Genomic DNA, 17,892 nt, shown 5'->3' with positions numbered 1-17,892 from the left:
TTGTACTAATGTGATGCTGCTCTTATACCATTTGAAGTTTGTGGCCTAACTTCCTAGGGAGACAGGCTTCCTAGGGAGACACGCAGCAGACTCTCAGACAAAAATCCCCTCACTCACAAATGGCACTGCAGCGCTGTATACCTTGATCCTGATTGGAGTACTCGGGGGCACGATTCAACGCGTTTCACAAAAATCATTCTCAAGAAAGAAACGCGTTGAATCGTGCCCCCGAGGACTCCGTATCCAACTACTGGCAGCTGAATTGATTGCAGATGCCTCAACCACTTCATCCACCAGAACCACTGATGTCACCAGCAGTGACGATTGCGGAAGCAGTGACGATTGCAGAAGCACCGAGGCGCAGAGAAACCGGTAAAGACCTTATGGAACTAGAAGTCCTCTCAAACGTATTTTATACTTTGTGAAAATGTGAGTGAGCATTGTAACCACCTTTTGATGTGCAATATATATATTGCTCTGGGGGGGAGATCGTTTCAAGAGCCTCTGCAGGCGGGAAACATTCTGGATCCACCAGTTGGGCACTCTTAGCCCGAGTGGACTCAATGAATGCTTAGATGTCAGTACATTTGTCTAATGGGTCCTGGACTTTGCTTCCTGTCCTCACTTTCTCTGCTGCTGTTTGTCATCCATTGTCTGGGTCTCTCCGCCATCTCTCCTCTTGGCTGGGACTCCAGTTCTAGTAATAGTCATATTAGATATTGTGGTTACATTATCTTCAATACATGTATTTGGGCCCTCAATTTGTTGATCCACCACATTATGCAAACATTCACATATATATCATCACTATTTGTAGCCTTATACTTATACTTAATAGTTATTCATGAACACATGTACACATTCATCATTTGGTATTTGGTTTTATTGATTTGAGTTATTGTGTTTTTTGCAAATTGGGATATACACTTAATATAATAATAATCTTTATTTATTCTTTTATTATAGTTGTCCAATTATTATTTAATACACAGTTGCACTCAATTTATTATATTTTACAATAATCAACACACCATTAATATTTTATAATGATTAATAGACCATTATCATATCACAGGTGTTATTATCACTGTTACATTTATTCAACACCAAGGTTCATGTGGATATCAACACACTCCCCTCCTGACACCTTGCTTTGTTCGTGGCATGGTCACTCCCAATTTATATGACTTGTTTATGTATAATTATACTCTTCATACCCCATTTGACATATTTATCATCTAATACAGATCGATTAGTATATCACTTAGATTTAATGTTTATTTATTCATTTCTCTATTTAGACTATTTAGGTTTTATGTAACAGTTAATATATCTGTAAATGTTTAATGTATATCTTCATTTATTACATGTAATATGTTTTATATGTGATTTATTAGGGGTAATGGGTTTGTCTGCATTTTTATATATTTTTTATATATTTTCAGCTTATAGAGTCATTATTACAATTAATTCAATTAATTTATAAGATGTTTATAACTTTTCCAAGGTTGAGTATCCTCAGTATCTATGGTTTAATCCTTTTAGTCTATCTTCTCCAATTCAAGTGGTTAATATTACAACAAGGCATATTTTGTTTTTTATATTTGACTGTTGATAACATTATAATCAGCGCTTAGCACCTTCCAGCTGAGGAGAGGCGTGCTTTTCAATCAATAGCATCAGATTGTGTATTTAAATGCAAGCCGCACCTCCTCTCCATACTGCCCTTTGAGAAAGTTGCCCGAGAGTGACGAAACGTGTCAGGGAAGCGTCATCACGTAGGACGCATTGACACTACGTCATCATAGAGCGCTGGTGTGGACCGATCCATGCACTGGTGTTACAGAGGCCTGGCATTTCAGAGTTAACCTTCTTGGACTCTCAAATCAACGATTCACTTCTACTGGCCCTGGAAATCTGCTGGAGACTTCTGCAGGGACGTTGCCCATCCTGCATTGAGAGCGGATTTCACCATAAGGACAGAGACAAGTAACCGGATGGTGGTGATTATATCACGCAATGCCTGTTTTATTTGTACTTTTGTAAGTGCATTTTTATCCCCCTCTCCCCCTCCCCTCATTAAATTTACTATTTTACGCTATGGGGCGTGCGCTCTCTCCTCTCTTTTTCTCATATATATATATATATATATATATATATATCATACTACACTATTGTGCGTATATTTCTCTCTCCTACTACACTGGAGTTATATCATAGAAGACGGACGTTGACTACCTAGAGCTGCATTGACCAAAGAGCTCTTATCGGGGAGAGGTGTATCTCCGATCTGCTTACCCTACTATTACCATACTGTATGTGATTGGGATTAGAACATTTTTTTCATTTTTTTATACTTTGACGAACTGGATACACTATTATTCGTTTTTATCTTTCACATATATCTACACGTGATCCACAAGCACTCCTCATCTTTGGATATTCCAGCGGCTTTTTCGGGGCTAAAGGACGGTCCACAAAGGGTTATTTGAGCTGCTGTTTGAAACACTTTGTACCTTATCACTTTCACACCCACGGGTGATGGTTGATATTTAAATATAGGTCACACTTTAAGAATACATTAGTCTTTGTCACTTGGCACAAATGAATCACGTTTGCATTTACTAACTTCACAGGTTATGTTTTCACTTGATATTTTATATCAGTAATTTAGTTTTAGAGATCACAGTCACTTAAGAGTGCCCGGTTACATCCCTTTTTTGTTGTAGTAGTCAAGACAGGACTGGATGAGTGAATTGGGATTTTAGTTCCGTCATGAGTGAGAAAAGGGTGTGTCCTGCGATATTTCGGAGGTGGAGACAGCAGGAATTGGTGATGAAGTGAATGAGGAATGAAGGAGAGGGCAGAGTCAAAGGTGACTCCTAGGCAGCGGGCTTGGGGTGTTGATGAGATTGTGGTGGTATTGACAGTGAAGGAGAGTTTAGGTGTAGGATGGCAGTGGAAGGGGGAAAGTGTTAGTTCTGTTTTGGACATGTTAAGTGTCTGATAATGCTGGGACATACAGGAGGAGATTGCATCGAGACAGTGATGAGAGGGGGAAAGTTATGGGGAGGAGAGACAAGTTTCAGTATCATAAAATCAACACACTATAACTAATTGAAAATAATGAAACGTTTTCAAAACCCGAGATCAAGGGACATGCAGAGAAGCGCCATACACACATGGATTAGAGGAATTTTGAATATTTTGAGGGGATTTTTGAAGTTAATCTCATTTGTAAATTCCAATTCTGCACTAAACGTTTAGTGAGATCGCTTGTCAATTTCTGTGAAATATAGGAATAGTATTGTCTCATCTTTCAAAGAGTCTAGCAACAATGGCAAGTTTGCATTCAGTAAATATAAGAGTAAACAGGGTCTTTCTGCCAGTCATCATAAAAAAAACTCGTCACTTTGATTATGTTTGCTATAAACACTTAGTTATGTACTATGTTCTGTGCGTCCTTTGTTGTTTGAGAACAAGGACTTCAGTTGGGTACAAATGCATAGAAATTATATTCCTAAAATGTAATGTCTTTATTTGTTACACTCCTGTCACTTTCTGAGGTATCGAAACACGTATGTGCTAATGGCTTCCCAGTGAATGCCATGAAAGGGTGCTCTACATGCTGTGAAGGAAAAAATAAGACATAACATACTAACATACTATAACAACTTGCATGTCAACATTTATAACATTTTACTGTTTTTCAATGACCAGTGATAGTTGTATTGAATTAAACATAGGGCACATTGGGACAGCACCAATAAATGGACGAGTTTCATATAAATTCTGATTTTATTTTTAGTCATATCTCTATTGGCAAAAGATGAAAGCGTCAAATCACAGAGCAGCGATGCAGATCTTCCAGAGAGTGAATGAGTTTCTGCTGCCAGAGAATATATTAGATTTACATGGGCTCCATGTTGATGAAGCTATGAAACACTTTCGTCAGGTGCTTCAGGACAAATCGGAAGGTAGGAACCAGCCAACTAACTTACTTGCGCTAAAGGAACAGTGTCTAGGATAGATATTTTTTTTTTACTTTTCCTTTATGTTAATAATATAATTCCCAGTAAAATACTTTGTTGTTTTTTTTTAATTGCTGTTGCATTTGTAAGTTATGTATGAGCCTCTAATAAAAGCAGTGTTCATATTGTATACATTATAGAGTGTATTTCGTCTTGGATTTTGGATGTACATTTGTATAAATAAATATATATACAGTGTATATATTATTATTATTATATATTATTATTTTTTACGTTCTGAAACATCTACACTTGCAATTCAAATCTAGTTTTAGTAATGGGGTTTACTTTCTTGCTGTGTACATGGATTATAATAAGATGGTCTGTACCCGTAATGTCAACATGAGCTTTTTAGATGGTGAAGCCCATTGTAAGACTCTAAAATGATTGATATTAATCATAATATCATGCATAATAATAATTTTTGCATGATGAGCTGATGCTTTAACAACCAAAGTGATACAAACAAAATTATCAATAGTGGCGCTCTAGAATAACCAAATAAAATACAACCTGCCTAAACCCCCAACATACTACATGTGATAAACAGTGTGATCAACAGTGTAATACAAAATATAAAAGTGATACCAATACAAACAAATATGGATGCCGCTATAACCCAGTGGAGGATCCTTCTCACGATCCCATGTAGATAGAAGTGGTGTAAGTCATCGGGAAGCGCAAGCCATGGAAAACAGAAAAAAAGTCTGATGGTGCAGTACACGTGATAATTCGTGAGTTAATATATTGATAAAGGTCTGTGTGCAAAATACTCACAAACATATAGTGAGTGCTGTTCACAAAAAGGTATCTTTAAATCTCAGCCCACCAAGGATGATTAACACCAGGAGCTTCTGGAGACCTTATATATAAAAAGAAACGGACATAGTGCAGACTGGAAGGACAATTTATAAAAGCAGGTAAGTGGTAAGGGATACACTCACATGGTAGTAGATTTAAAAAAGCATTTAGATCCTGCGATCTGGATCTCGGCAAACGAAGCGTGTGCTCTCTGCCTCTCCTGTATATCGGCGTGCGTGTCACCGGTGCGTCTCACCGGATCCGGAAACCGGAACTGACGTCATCAGCCTGCAGGGGCTCCACTCGCTTAGGAATCTCTCTGGTCTGGTCTGGTCAGCGTCACTCTACGCGTTTCTCCGCATTCGGTTTCTTCAGGAGTGATTTGCTGACTGGTTCTGGTGGACTTATATACGCTGTGCTACAGACCCATTGGTTTATACTAATTAGATAATCGGGTGCTGGCTATAACATAGGTATATCAATTAAGAGATAATACGTATAATTAAATTCATAGTCACACATCAAGACATATGTGTGACTCCAAAAATGCAGAAATTTATTAATACATGCAGCAATATTAAAAAATATATATATATAATAAAAATATATATATAATAAAAAACATTTAATAAACACAACAAGAAATATACTAATACATTTGACTGACTAATTGTTCATCAAGATTGCTGAGGTACAAGAGGCATTCTAATAGGGAGATATAATATAGACAGGGAGAATAGGGAGATATAATATCTCCCTATTAGAATGCCTCTTGTACCTCAGCAATCTTGATGAACAATTAGTCAGTCAAATGTATTAGTATATTTCTTGTTGTGTTTATTAAATGTTTTTTATTATATATATATTTTTATTATATATATATATTTTTTAATATTGCTGCATGTTTTAATAAATTTCTGCATTTTTGGAGTCACACATATGTCTTGATGTGTGACTATGAATTTAATTATACGTATTATCTCTTAATTGATATACCTATGTTATAGCCAGCACCGATTATCTAATTAGTATAAACCAATGGGTCTGTAGCACAGCGTATATAAGTCCACCAGAACCAGTCAGCAAATCACTCCTGAAGAAACCGAATGCGGAGAAACGCGTAGAGTGACGCTGACCAGACCAGACCAGAGAGATTCCTAAGCGAGTGGAGCCCCTGCAGGCTGATGACGTCAGTTCCGGTTTCCGGATCCGGTGAGACGCACCGGTGACACGCACGCCGATATACAGGAGAGGCAGAGAGCACACGCTTTGTTTGCCGAGATCCAGATCGCAGGATCTAAATGCTTTTTTAAATCTACTACCATGTGAGTGTATCCCTTACCACTTACCTGCTTTTATAAATTGTCCTTCCAGTCTGCACTATGTCCGTTTCTTTTTATATATAAGGTCTCCAGAAGCTCCTGGTGTTAATCATCCTTGGTGGGCTGAGATTTAAAGATACCTTTTTGTGAACAGCACTCACTATATGTTTGTGAGTATTTTGCACACAGACCTTTATCAATATATTAACTCACGAATTATCACGTGTACTGCACCATCAGACTTTTTTTCTGTTTTCCATGGCTTGCGCTTCCCGATGACTTACACCACTTAACAACCAAAGTGCCTGGTGACCTCAAGGTGGCTTCCTGCTTACCAGTTAAAAAAAAGATACAGTTTTTTTTTTTTTTTAAATCAGCTGTCCAGAACAGTTATATTATTTACATCAGTCAGCACACCAAGGGGATCCAATATGCACTCTGATATCCCACTTAGTTCTAAATATATCTTTATAATGGTATTCCTTGGATTGGGAAGGAATGGGAATTAGCAAATCCCTTGGCAATGAACTTGTCATTTATGGTGTTGCTACTGGAAACTGCATTAAGGATGCAGACACTGAACGCAGCAATTCCACCTACTCCTTTTCTTTCCATATTGAATTCTACAGAAATTGATCCAAGCTGTTTTGTTTGTTAAGATGCCCCCTGGTTCCCTGGATACTTACCGGTTTAGTTGCCAGTTTTTTGTTTTGTTTTTTTAAGCTTCAATTCGAGAAAGAAATATGGCCACCAAATTTCGCAGGCCAATAAGAAGCCAAAATCTCATCGGGGATGACATTGCAGCTTCCTACTGGATGACTGGGAGCACCATCTTGGCACATCCAGGAAGTGAACCAGCAACTAAAACTATATCTTGGGAACTAGGCTGTTCCCTGAGCTAAAAAATAGTACGGTTCAGCTCCAGAGGATCCCACATCTACCTGGCTTAAGTTTTGTAGTATGTATTTGTACATTTAGAACTGAGGGGCTCCCACCCATTATAATTTCACAAAATCTGTAAGTGAATTCAGTTTTTAGCACATAGTAAAAGTAACAGATGTTTGAGCGGTTCCCTCTCGCTGCAAAGGAATTGCGTCATTATAGGGTACTGACCCTGCTCCAGACATATGCTGTAACTGTTGCCATTCCTCTTGTCAGAGTTTAAGCAGAGTGGTGGTAAGTCGTATCTATCTGTGATTACGGGAAGAGGAAACCATAGCCAAGGAGGAGTTGCTCGCATTAAACCAGCTGTCATTGACTACCTCACCAACCACGACTTCAGGTGAGCTTAGACTTGTTATTATTATTAAACTATAAGATATATATAGTGCTACTAATATCAACTGAGCCAGAAAATGGGGGTACAGGCGCCAACATATAAAAAAGAGACGGGGGGAGGGGTTGGGAGTCAATAAGCACTAATGAGCAGTACAGTATATGGTGTGCTGTGCAGTGACATTTCCTTTGTATTTAACATTGGCATAAAAAATAAAGAAATGTTAATTAGTTGTTAAGACCACACCTGTATTAAAAAAACCATGTTGAAGCTACATTTAGTATATTTTAACGCTATTTAGTTTTTAACAAATTCTCTGAATTTTCTCTGAATGTGCATAATGTTTGAGACTATTTTCCAGTCTTGCAAACATAACAAACAGTAGTGCAGCATGTGGAAAACATAACGCAGGGATGGGACGTTTGGCCGTGACCAAAACGCAGCGGGCGCTCCGCCGCCGGGACACGTGGCAGTCCCATGCAGGACATTTAAACATGCACTTATCAGACCTGGCTTGTCGGTGTGGGCAAGGCAGATATCACAGCGACTTATCCCAGTAGCGGCGTTTTGGTCGCGGCCAAACGTCCTAGACCGCACAGACAACGCTCTTCCCCATCACGCCCTTCACCATTCCTTACTTTGCTTTTGTTGTCATCTCTTCTATGTTTTGTACAAGAGAATTAAAGACCATGCGTAAGTGTGTGTATATGTATATGTGTGTATATATATATATATATATATATATTTTATGAGAAAAAAGAGATGACCCCGCATCCACAAGACAATTTAAGGCAACTAAAAACCGACAAGGTAAGTATAGATATAGTAATCTGTCGGTGGTGCTATAAGGGCAGAAAATATTGCAAGAGAGAAAAAGAGCCCTAAACAAAAAGCACTCTAGTTTGCCTGGCAGTACAAAATCACAACATTTTATTAAGGGTTGTCACAGAACAAAAAGTTAAAATACAAAGTACAGAAAATTAAAATAAAGGCATGGATCCCATGTGTATAGCAAAACTTGTTATATCCTCCAACCAGAGGGTCCCACTTGGGACAGTACAAAAGCCTGAATGAACAGGATAAATGCTCTACAGTACCTGACAAGGTGGAAACAGTAAAGCTAACAGCAGACAAAAAACGGTGGCAGAGCTACGTGGTTAATACAAAAAAACAGCAGTACACTTCTATCTCCCTTAGATCTGGGATAAATATAAAGTAATGCAATGTCAATTGGACTCAATGTAAAACACACATAATGCAGTCAAAAAGGCACACCTTAGCCTGCAGCAGCAAATAAGCATTACGTCACCTTAAGTCAGGTACACAGCAGTGTCTGGGGAAGAAACAAGGAGCAAAGCTCATAGCATGTAAGCATGTCCCTAGAGGGGGACAAAACAGGGGATCCTGCCTACTAGAACTGCTCCTACGCGTTTCGGCCTGAGCCTTCTAGAAACATAGGGACGGGCATAGGGACGGGCTATCGGCATCCGCAGGGCTACGACCCGCACTTCACCGCTACCTGGCCCGGTGCCATTGGACTGGCCCTCCGGTTCTCCCGTCTCGCTGCTTCCAGACTTCCGCAGGGCCTGCCAGCTCTTCTTGGATCCAGGCGACCTGGTACAGCTGCTCGGTCGCGAGGACGCGGCCATCTTCCGCCCCGCTCCGCTATGGCCGCCGGAAGTGAGGTCATCGATCTCGCGGGACTCGTCGCCGTCTTGGGTTGGGTCCCCAACCGGAACCTCTTCTTCCAGAACGACATCCGCCGCCGGAAGTGATGGTTCTGCTCTCCACTCCGCCGTTGCCACCACCGGCGCCTGAGGAGGGCAAGGGTGTCTCTTACCGCTCTGTCGGCTCGGGGTGGTTCTTCCTCCGCCATCGGATGCGCTAGTCACCACGGCCGTGGGACTCCGCCTCTCCGTCTGCCGCTGTACCGGCGACACTCGACTCCGCTCACTGATGACACAGGTAGGTGCCGTCTTTCTGGCAGTACCGCCTTTCTGGCAGTACCGCTGCAGTAGTTCGGTGGTTGTCGTGTCACTACTGCGGTAGGAACTGCGGGTTCCTCGTCGGAGGAATCCAGCCCCGACTTAGGGAGGGGCACTCCGCTCGGTGACCGCCGGTGAGTCTCTCGCCCCTCACAGCGTCTGCTACTGTCTTTTTCCTCCTCCGGCTCAGTTTTGATAGCCGGGCCCGATCCCCACACTCCGGGATCCCCGGGTTCTCTCCAGAGTGCACCCGGGAGTTCAGCCGATAACATGGCTATATCCCCCGTTGCCTCTACTGCCTGGACCGGCACAAAGGTGGGCATTGGCCACAGATACTGAAGGCCACATTGCGAGCATTGCGAGGCGGTACTCACGGCACCCCCCGGTAGTCGGCACTGCAGACATAGACATGCCACAGTTTCAGTGCCGGCCATCCGAAGTACCAGGAAGCCTCCTGGGGCAGAATAGGGCTGGGTCGATATCATTGATTCTTCCTCGGGTTTGCAGGCCATAGTCACTATGGGAGACACTTTCAATAGTTGTCTGCTCTGCTCGCTGGCTCCTCGTGACTGAAGGGCAGGGGCTGGTTTGGTGACCCCTCCTTCATCTAACTCCACCCACATCTGCCAAAGCTGGAAACCACTCCTATTAGTGGAGATTAGGGGAGGGTCCCACAAGTTTATTGGATGCCTCGGCACAGGGGCTGAACTTTTTACAGTCCTGGGGGGCGCGGCCACAGCTTTCGCGCCACTACCCCCGACAGGGCAGGGTTCCTTCATTGGCGCCAATACCGGCCAATTTCTTGCAGCCACTTTACTTGCAAACTCCTTGTCTTCTTCTCCACAGGCAGCACTGGTTACAGGAACTACTTTCTGTAAGGGTACGGCCGGTTCACCAGCTCCTCGCTCAGCTGGATCCGAAATTGGAACCCACTTCCCCTGGTTGAGATTAGGGGGAGGTCCCATAAGTTTATTGGGTGACCCAGCACTGGGGCTGAGTTAATCATAGTCCATGAGGGCGCGGCTGCAGCTTTCGCGCCATACCCCTCATCAGGGTGGGGTTTTCCTGTTGGCGCCACTATTCATTGTCTGCAACTGGCCAACGCGGTCTCCCAGGGAAGCGGGAGACGCCATTTTGGTTTGCACTGTCAATCTCTTTAACAGTTGAGGTAGCTTTTGATTGTTTGTACGTCGACTGACAAGCAAATCCATCATGTTCTCCACACATCACCACAATGTCCTCCTCAATGTCCTCAGGGGTAGTACCCCTAGGTCCCAGACAGGACCAAAACGGTGCGGCCACAGCCTTGGCGCCACTCCACAGCAGGCTCGCAAAAGTCATTTCCGTAGCTCGCTCTTCACCCACACACTCGCCATGTGCGCTCTCTCATCAGCCTCCGTCCGCCATTTTGGACTTCAGCACCGCGCTGATCCTCCATTCTTGCGGTTGCCATTTGGTTACTATACTTGTTCTGATTGTACATGGAGCTCCTCTCTGCGGGGCAGCTGCCATACCGATACAATAAAGATTGCCTTGATGCACCACCTTGTGTACCTAATGTAGGTCTGACTCGTATTGCACTACCTCAGGCTAGGCTCACTCTCTCTGTGTCTGCTGTATCTCCTTCCTCCCAGTCTGTGCTCCCTTCGGTAAGTGGTCTGGAATGGGCTAGAGTACTCTGGCTCTTCCATGCAGTACTTGGGCGTCTACCTCTCTTGGTCAGCCTAGCGCAGACCCTCTCCAGGATTCCTGACCACGTTAACAGGCTATCCCTTTAGGCATCCTACCAACCAGCACTACCTCAAGGTGACTAGGACAGCTATAGCCCGGCTCCAGACTCCCAACTCCTCTCAGGTTCCCAGGTCGTCCCTGCGGTCTGACAACTCCATCAGCTCCCCTGACTACCCCTGGGTTCCGTCCCAACACAGCACAAAGTGGCAGCATACACTCTCCCTGTTTCCCAGTGTGCCTAGCAAAAGACTGTCCTGTTGACAGGTATCTCAGCAGCGCCTCCAAATGTAACGGATTTTCTGGCTAAGGCTGACCCACCCAATCTCAGATTGGCCCCTGTGGTCTAACCGGTCCCCATTACATGGTAGTGTCTGGTGGTGCACCTGTTGGCAACAGGACTCCTGAGTCTCCTGCATGATGTTGGTATGGGGAATGTGAACCCAGACAGACAGCTGAGGTAGTGTGCTTGAGTCCTACCTATATCCAGTGCTGCGCCTCCACCTCATCAGGATCTCTGCGTCCGCAAGGAGATGGTTCTGATGAGGAACTCCTTCTTGGTGGTGCCTTTGCTGGAGAGTAACTTCACACTCACACAGTGGGGTTGTCTTTGAACAGGGCATCTTTATTGTTGCTTGGTGGTATGGGCCAGCTGCCCCTCACAGCTAGCAGCTTAGCCGCTCATTCCTTTGCTGCACTCCATTAGGAAGGTTCCTTCTCCTCTAATAGAGTTGCTCTCCACTGTTGCAGACCTCCACATGACTCTCCTGAACAGAATCAGAACACCAACAGGACTGCACTCTAACTTTAGGCAGTGCTGTGTCTTATATCACCTCCGGAAAACAGATACCCTCTGTGTCACTAAGGGTGAACACAAAGCATGTTGTCACTTCCTTTGGGACATATGACACCTCACCAGGGCAAACCTCCATGATTGTTGCTGGCAATCCTGCATACTTACCAGGTTTACTGCCAGCATGAGAAAGAGATATGTACACCAATTTTACACACACACACACACATATATATATATATATATATATATATGTATGTATATATATTTTTTTGGACCACTAGAACATGCTGGACGAAGTTGAATAATAAAAGGTGGGACGGCATTTCTGAAACCCAAGAAGCAAATGCACTCATCCTCCATGTGCAGTTTTGTTGTGGCGCTGTTTAAATAGCTTGGCTTATAAATTCTGAATCTATGAGATATGATATAAATAAAGACATACAATACAATATGACGCAAATGGAATAAAAAGCTACAATATAAAGCACTTGGTTAAGAGGGCGACCATCTTAAAAATACCCAGCTTGGGTTTCGCCATTTTGCTGCCAGAGGGGACTGCCGTACAGTGCAATGCATACGCCATATGTTGATGATAACCAAGCACTACTGTGTTTGTACAGTAGGCAGTCTGTGTGTATTTCTCCTGTATGTTGAATCATTGGTCATATCACTTAGGGCACTGGTGGGCAAGATGATATACAATATTCAGCCCTTGAGCCCTTATAAGGGCCATATATTACAATTAACATTCACTGATATAGTGGAGCACATGAGGAGGAGAGAGGGCGTTGTGAGCGGAAGGAAGATAACATGGGGAGATTCGGAGACACAGAGGCTGTACCAATGAGCATGGACGTTGCAGCCGCTGGTATGAGCGCCTGCCTGCTCCCTCTGGTCAGCTGATGATTGCCGGAGCACTCATTAATACTGTCCTGCTCCTCTTTTTACCCTCTGAACTAGTGTTGGAGGCAGGAGGGGAGCAGGACACTATTGAGCACATTGGCATAAAACAGCTGACCAAATGGAAAGAGGAGAATGTCCAATACATGGTAGCAAAGTCCCTGCTTCCTCTACACTGTTTCTGGGCTGCAGGTGAAGCTCCAGGCTACAGGCCACATATTGCCCACTAGTGATTACATTTCTCGGGTTACCTGAGAAAATGGCTGAATGCCACAGATTTAGGTAATTATTTTCACACATAAAGACACCAATTACAATAGAAATGTAAGTGAAATTTAACGGATGAAATTATATCTTTTCTGCTGTATAAAACATGAGAAGTCGATGCATCATAATTATTGGAGATTAAATCATACTACAGATACAAACAATACATTTCCTTTTCATTTTAGGTTCGTAGAGATTAAACCAGGTGTACTGCGTGTCACGCTGAAATAAAATATACAAGTGGATACTAGATCGAGACCAACTTTCCTAACTAACTGAACCTCCCAACCAAGGTGTTAAGAAGTATCTGCTCTTTTAACGATTAGGAGATCTATTGGAATAGATGGCTTTTGAATTTATTTTTTTTAGTAATATCGGTGATCTTATAAAATAACTGGAAAACTAGGTAAAAATATCAAAGCCAGTAAGGCTCGCTTTTTAAGGTGCAATTTTAGATCTCTCTGGGTGATTTGGTTTGCATTTACAGCAGTTAAATACTGTGAATTACAATATTTATTTTGATTGACCTGTCTACTAAATGAATGTAACTCTCTGTATAGCTATAGTACTTTAATCTATTTTAGACACTTTGCAACGTAATAAGTTGTGCCTGTAGCCTACTTCTCAATTCGGTGGCTATCATTTCGACTCTATGTGCTTATGATGACTTATGAAAGAAAAAGTGGTGCTGCTGATTGTAGTGGATTTTTGTGTTTATTGTACAGATTGCAGACGGATTCAAATTCTACAGTACAATTAATTTTTATGTATTTAAACTCAATATTTTATTTTTTCAGCACTGGTGCAAAGGATTCTGTGAATCCCATAAAACTTAATCTCAGCAAATATTAGTATTCGCTAAACTTTAAAATCGGTCTCTCAAATTCATTGTTGTGGATTTCTTTCTACAGATGCTATTTTTGCAACAAGAGCCAACTGATTTTTGTTTTTTTATAGACTAGGGATGTCTGAAGTGCTGTACAATTCATTGGTGGTCTCTCCAACAACAGATCACAATTTAGCCTACAGAGACCTACATGACGTATTTCTTATTTCCAACTAGTCTACTTTCCCGTAGACCTTTTCAAATGGAAACCTCAACTTCAACTGGTAACTTAAACTGCATGTTGAAGAAGTGTCACTGCCATTTTGTCTCCTTCCTGGAATGTTTGTATCTAAATCAAATGCCCTTGTTTATTCAACTAGCTTCAAAACTGCCTTCCACGGGTTCATCATTTGTAATGCATTACTGTAGTTATATTCTGCTGAAACAGTTGTAATCTAAGGCCCCTTATTCAGTATGAAGTGAAGCATTCTCTCTGCTAGAAGAGATTTTGGGAGTTCATGAAGCTGCAATTGGGGAACAACTATTGATTTAGATGGGTGTTTCTATGCAATAGTACGTCTCTTTGTCTCAACCATTTGAATGGAGCTGAGGTCTTCCCTCACATGCAAAAATGTCTTCACAGCATATTTAAATACGGGTCTAAAAGGGAAATCTTCTGGTGCTCATTAGCATAATAATAACTAGAATATGTCGTCTTGTGTTTTTATAATCTGTACTTAAATTGTCTTTACAGCAGTTCCTTGTTATCAGTACTTCCAGTGCGTTAGTTGTGTATTACTTACCAGCTACATTTATTTACCTATTTTCTTCATATAAAACTGTTTTAGTGATTGTTATAAACATGTTGTATGACTCCGAACAACACCATTTTAGTTTTTAACATGTAAATTAATCACTTTTTTTTTGTCTAGTCGCTAATTTTTTATAATTTCTGTTTTATTGTTTCTTAATTAAGATAAACAGTGCTGTTAACCACTGCGCTGTTAGGGCGTTTGCCATGTATTCTAGTGCAATGCATGACAAACCCTCTAGGCACTGAAGGGGTTAAGAAACTGTCGCTACCATTTTGTGTTCACTTTGGGTGAGGTTTATTTTATTTGCTGTAGCTTTGCCTAGAGTGGGGGTTTGGGATAATCAGTCGGTATTCAGCTCATCCTATTCATATGTACATGAAACCGTTTGTATGTAAATGCTAGGTATTTGCTGACATATTAGCTATTCCAAAAACCAGGCCTTCCTTTTGTTTTAGCATCTCACCACAATGTCATTTAAATAAAGCAGTAGAGCATTGTCATTTTACCTGAACAAGTTTTATAACTTGTTGTAGATGTGTTGGAGCCGGTAGTTAACACGTTTCATATACATATGTTTTCTTTTTAATTAACATTTTATGCACAATTGGGTGATCTATTACAGATATGTAAAAATACAGTGCAGGAAAGGAAGGTTTAACATCCTACAGATACAGATGTTAACCATAAGTTCTGATTCCTTGAATTGTAACCTCCAACTTGGAGTCTTGGCACAGACTAAAAGCAGCCGACACATAACTAACTGGGTTACTAATGTGTCCCTTAATTTATAACACACCTGACTGCTGGTTACCTAGAAAAATAGCATTTTTGCTTTCTCCATTTTTTGTATTCTACTTAATCCATCATGTGCAAGGCTCTCTTATTTGCTTTTTACCCCCCATACCCCTCCCACACCAGTATTGTAGCAAAAGCTTCACAGACAAAATTAATGCCTGTTCACATATTTTATTTCTCATGAATACTTACTTTTTTTGTCTTCTGATTTTCTTAACTCTGGGATGTTAAAACGTGGTGGTCTGCTTTCCTCTTTTTTTTTGTAAGTGAGATATACATACATTGGTATTTTAAAAGTAGATGCCTGTACAAGAGAACTGGTTTGAAGTGGTCTTTTCAAATGACTAATACAATGGCGCAAACGCCTTTTGTGTACTTTGAAATAAGTTTGTTTCCTAAACTTGCAACCACCAAAGTGTTTGTACATAATATTGTATCTGCCATTTGTAGAATGTCAGGACCGGTATCTGAAAATGTGTAGTACATTTCTATTTTTTTTTTAATTCTGTAAAATATGAATATTTCATTTTCCTATGTTTGTCAGCAACAAGGGATTTTATTGAAAACTGTTTTTGTGGTAGTTTATTTTTACATTATAAAAAAAATAACATTCAATAAACCAGTTGTATAGGCTACATTGTGATTTTGGTGTGTTCACATTTGTTCTAGCTTAGAGTTCAATTGGTATCTAAAAACCCTTTCAAATAGAGCCCCGTCCACATAAGCAAAATAAGTATTTTTTTTTGTTTTGTTTTTACACTTCGAAACATTATATTGTCATTCAAGTAATATTTTAACCACCTATGTAAAAAATACCTCTTCTGTCCCAAGCTCACTGTGGCAAGTGAGTAGAGGCAAGCAGCTTAACTCACTCCCTGTTAATGCACACAGATGGGACTATTCTAGTAGCTTCGATAACCAACTTATCGAGGATTTTGAGCTGTTCTCGAAAGGTAGCTTTTTAGAAAGCCTCGATAAGTTGGTTAAATCGTGCGGGGAAAGCATTTTCTCTCGATTTCTGGCTCCTGGCCAAACACATCGCACAGGAGGGGTGAGAAGCCCAAACTCGCAATTTTGATAAAATCGTGCAATTTTAGTAGCATCGATAATCTCATCGGGGCTCTGAAATTGCGATTTTATCATAGATTCTTCTTGCCAGCAAAAGCTGGCGAGACGGGATGTAAGAGACGGACTTAGAAAAAAATATGCATTTTTTCTGCATTGGATTGATGCCGGCGGTCTCCGGAGCTGATACACATTAATATCAGCACCGGAGACCCCGGCTTCAATCCAATGCAGGAAAAATGCATTTACAGGCAGCTTCATTACCTTAGCGGCTTACCGCTAAGGCAATGAAAGGGTTAACTACCAGTGCCATGTTTATTGTGGGTAGCGGGAGTGGGTGAAGGTGGTATTTGGCCAGCGGTGGGTGTTTAGGCCTTGCGGGTGGGTAGCAGGATTGGTTAACCCCTTCAATACCATAGCGGTTCCCACAGCTATGATAGTGAAAGGGTTAACTCCTCCTGCAACCTTCACGGCAGGCAACCACCCACCATGGGGCTACTACCCCCTTCATCCACCCCCTCTCCCCCAATAAACAGGCTAGTCAAGTTGAACCCATTCATTGCCTTAGCGGATAGCCGCTAAGGTAATGATGCTGTTTTTATTTTAATTCTAGTGTGTGCGTGAGCAGGGGGTCTCCGGAGCAGAACCGCATTGATTTCAGGTCCGGGGACCCTCTGCTTCCTGAGATACAGGCCCTGTTATGGGGTGCTGGTATCCCCATGCAATGTTTAAGTATCCCGCGTCACGTGACCGGGACATTTAAACACATAGTAGATACTGGCACCCCATATCTAGGCCTGTATCTCGGGAAGCAGGGCATCCCCGTACCTGAAATCAGCGTTCTGCCCCGGAGATCCACTGCTCAGGTACACTAGTATTAAAATTTTAACCTCAGTGAGTAAAAACACAGACTGGCACAGAGTTTGAAGCAGGGGAGCCTGGTTCAATTCCCAATGTCGGCTACTTGTGACCTTGGGCAAGTCCCTTTATCTCCCTGTGCCTCAGGCACCAAAAACATAGATTGTAAGCTACATGGGGCAGGGACCTGTGACTGCAAAATGTCTCTGTAAAGCGCTACGTCAAAATAGCTGCGCTATACAAGAACATGAAGCAAAGAAGGAATTCCGGCGGTCACTGCAAAAACTCTATAGGGCTCAACCAAGCGTTAGTATAGAAAAAACTTTATTGGTACAAAATGGTGAACAGGAAAAAACCTCTAACGCTTTTCGTCCCGCGAAGGGACTTAATCTTCGCGCGCCCGATCGGGAGGAGGGAGGAGGTGGTG

At 41.9% G+C, this 17,892-nt stretch overlaps 1 protein-coding gene across 6 annotated transcripts in view; it reads left to right on the top strand.

Moving 5' to 3' along the window:
* Window positions 1–16,177, top strand: part of LOC142464211 (NEDD4-binding protein 2-like) — a 91,303-nt gene extending 75,126 nt beyond the window's left edge. For 5 of the 6 annotated variants that reach the window (XM_075567623.1, XM_075567613.1, XM_075567581.1 and 2 more), the window contains 3 exons: window positions 3,809–3,977; window positions 7,313–7,436; window positions 13,292–16,177. In XM_075567623.1, coding sequence (XP_075423738.1) covers window positions 3,809–3,977; window positions 7,313–7,436; window positions 13,292–13,337 — 339 coding nt within the window. In that variant the 3' untranslated portion in view covers window positions 13,338–16,177. The remainder of the gene's footprint in view (window positions 1–3,808; window positions 3,978–7,312; window positions 7,437–13,291) is intronic. The other variant, XR_012787621.1, reaches the window with a different exon arrangement.
* The last annotated feature ends 1,715 nt before the right edge of the window (window positions 16,178–17,892 follow it).

Source organism: Ascaphus truei, chromosome 1, assembly GCF_040206685.1.
Source record: "Ascaphus truei isolate aAscTru1 chromosome 1, aAscTru1.hap1, whole genome shotgun sequence".
Taxonomy (NCBI): Eukaryota; Metazoa; Chordata; class Amphibia; order Anura; family Ascaphidae; genus Ascaphus; species Ascaphus truei.
Note: the sequence above shows the minus strand (reverse complement) of the source record. Positions and strands in the feature narration are given on the sequence as shown.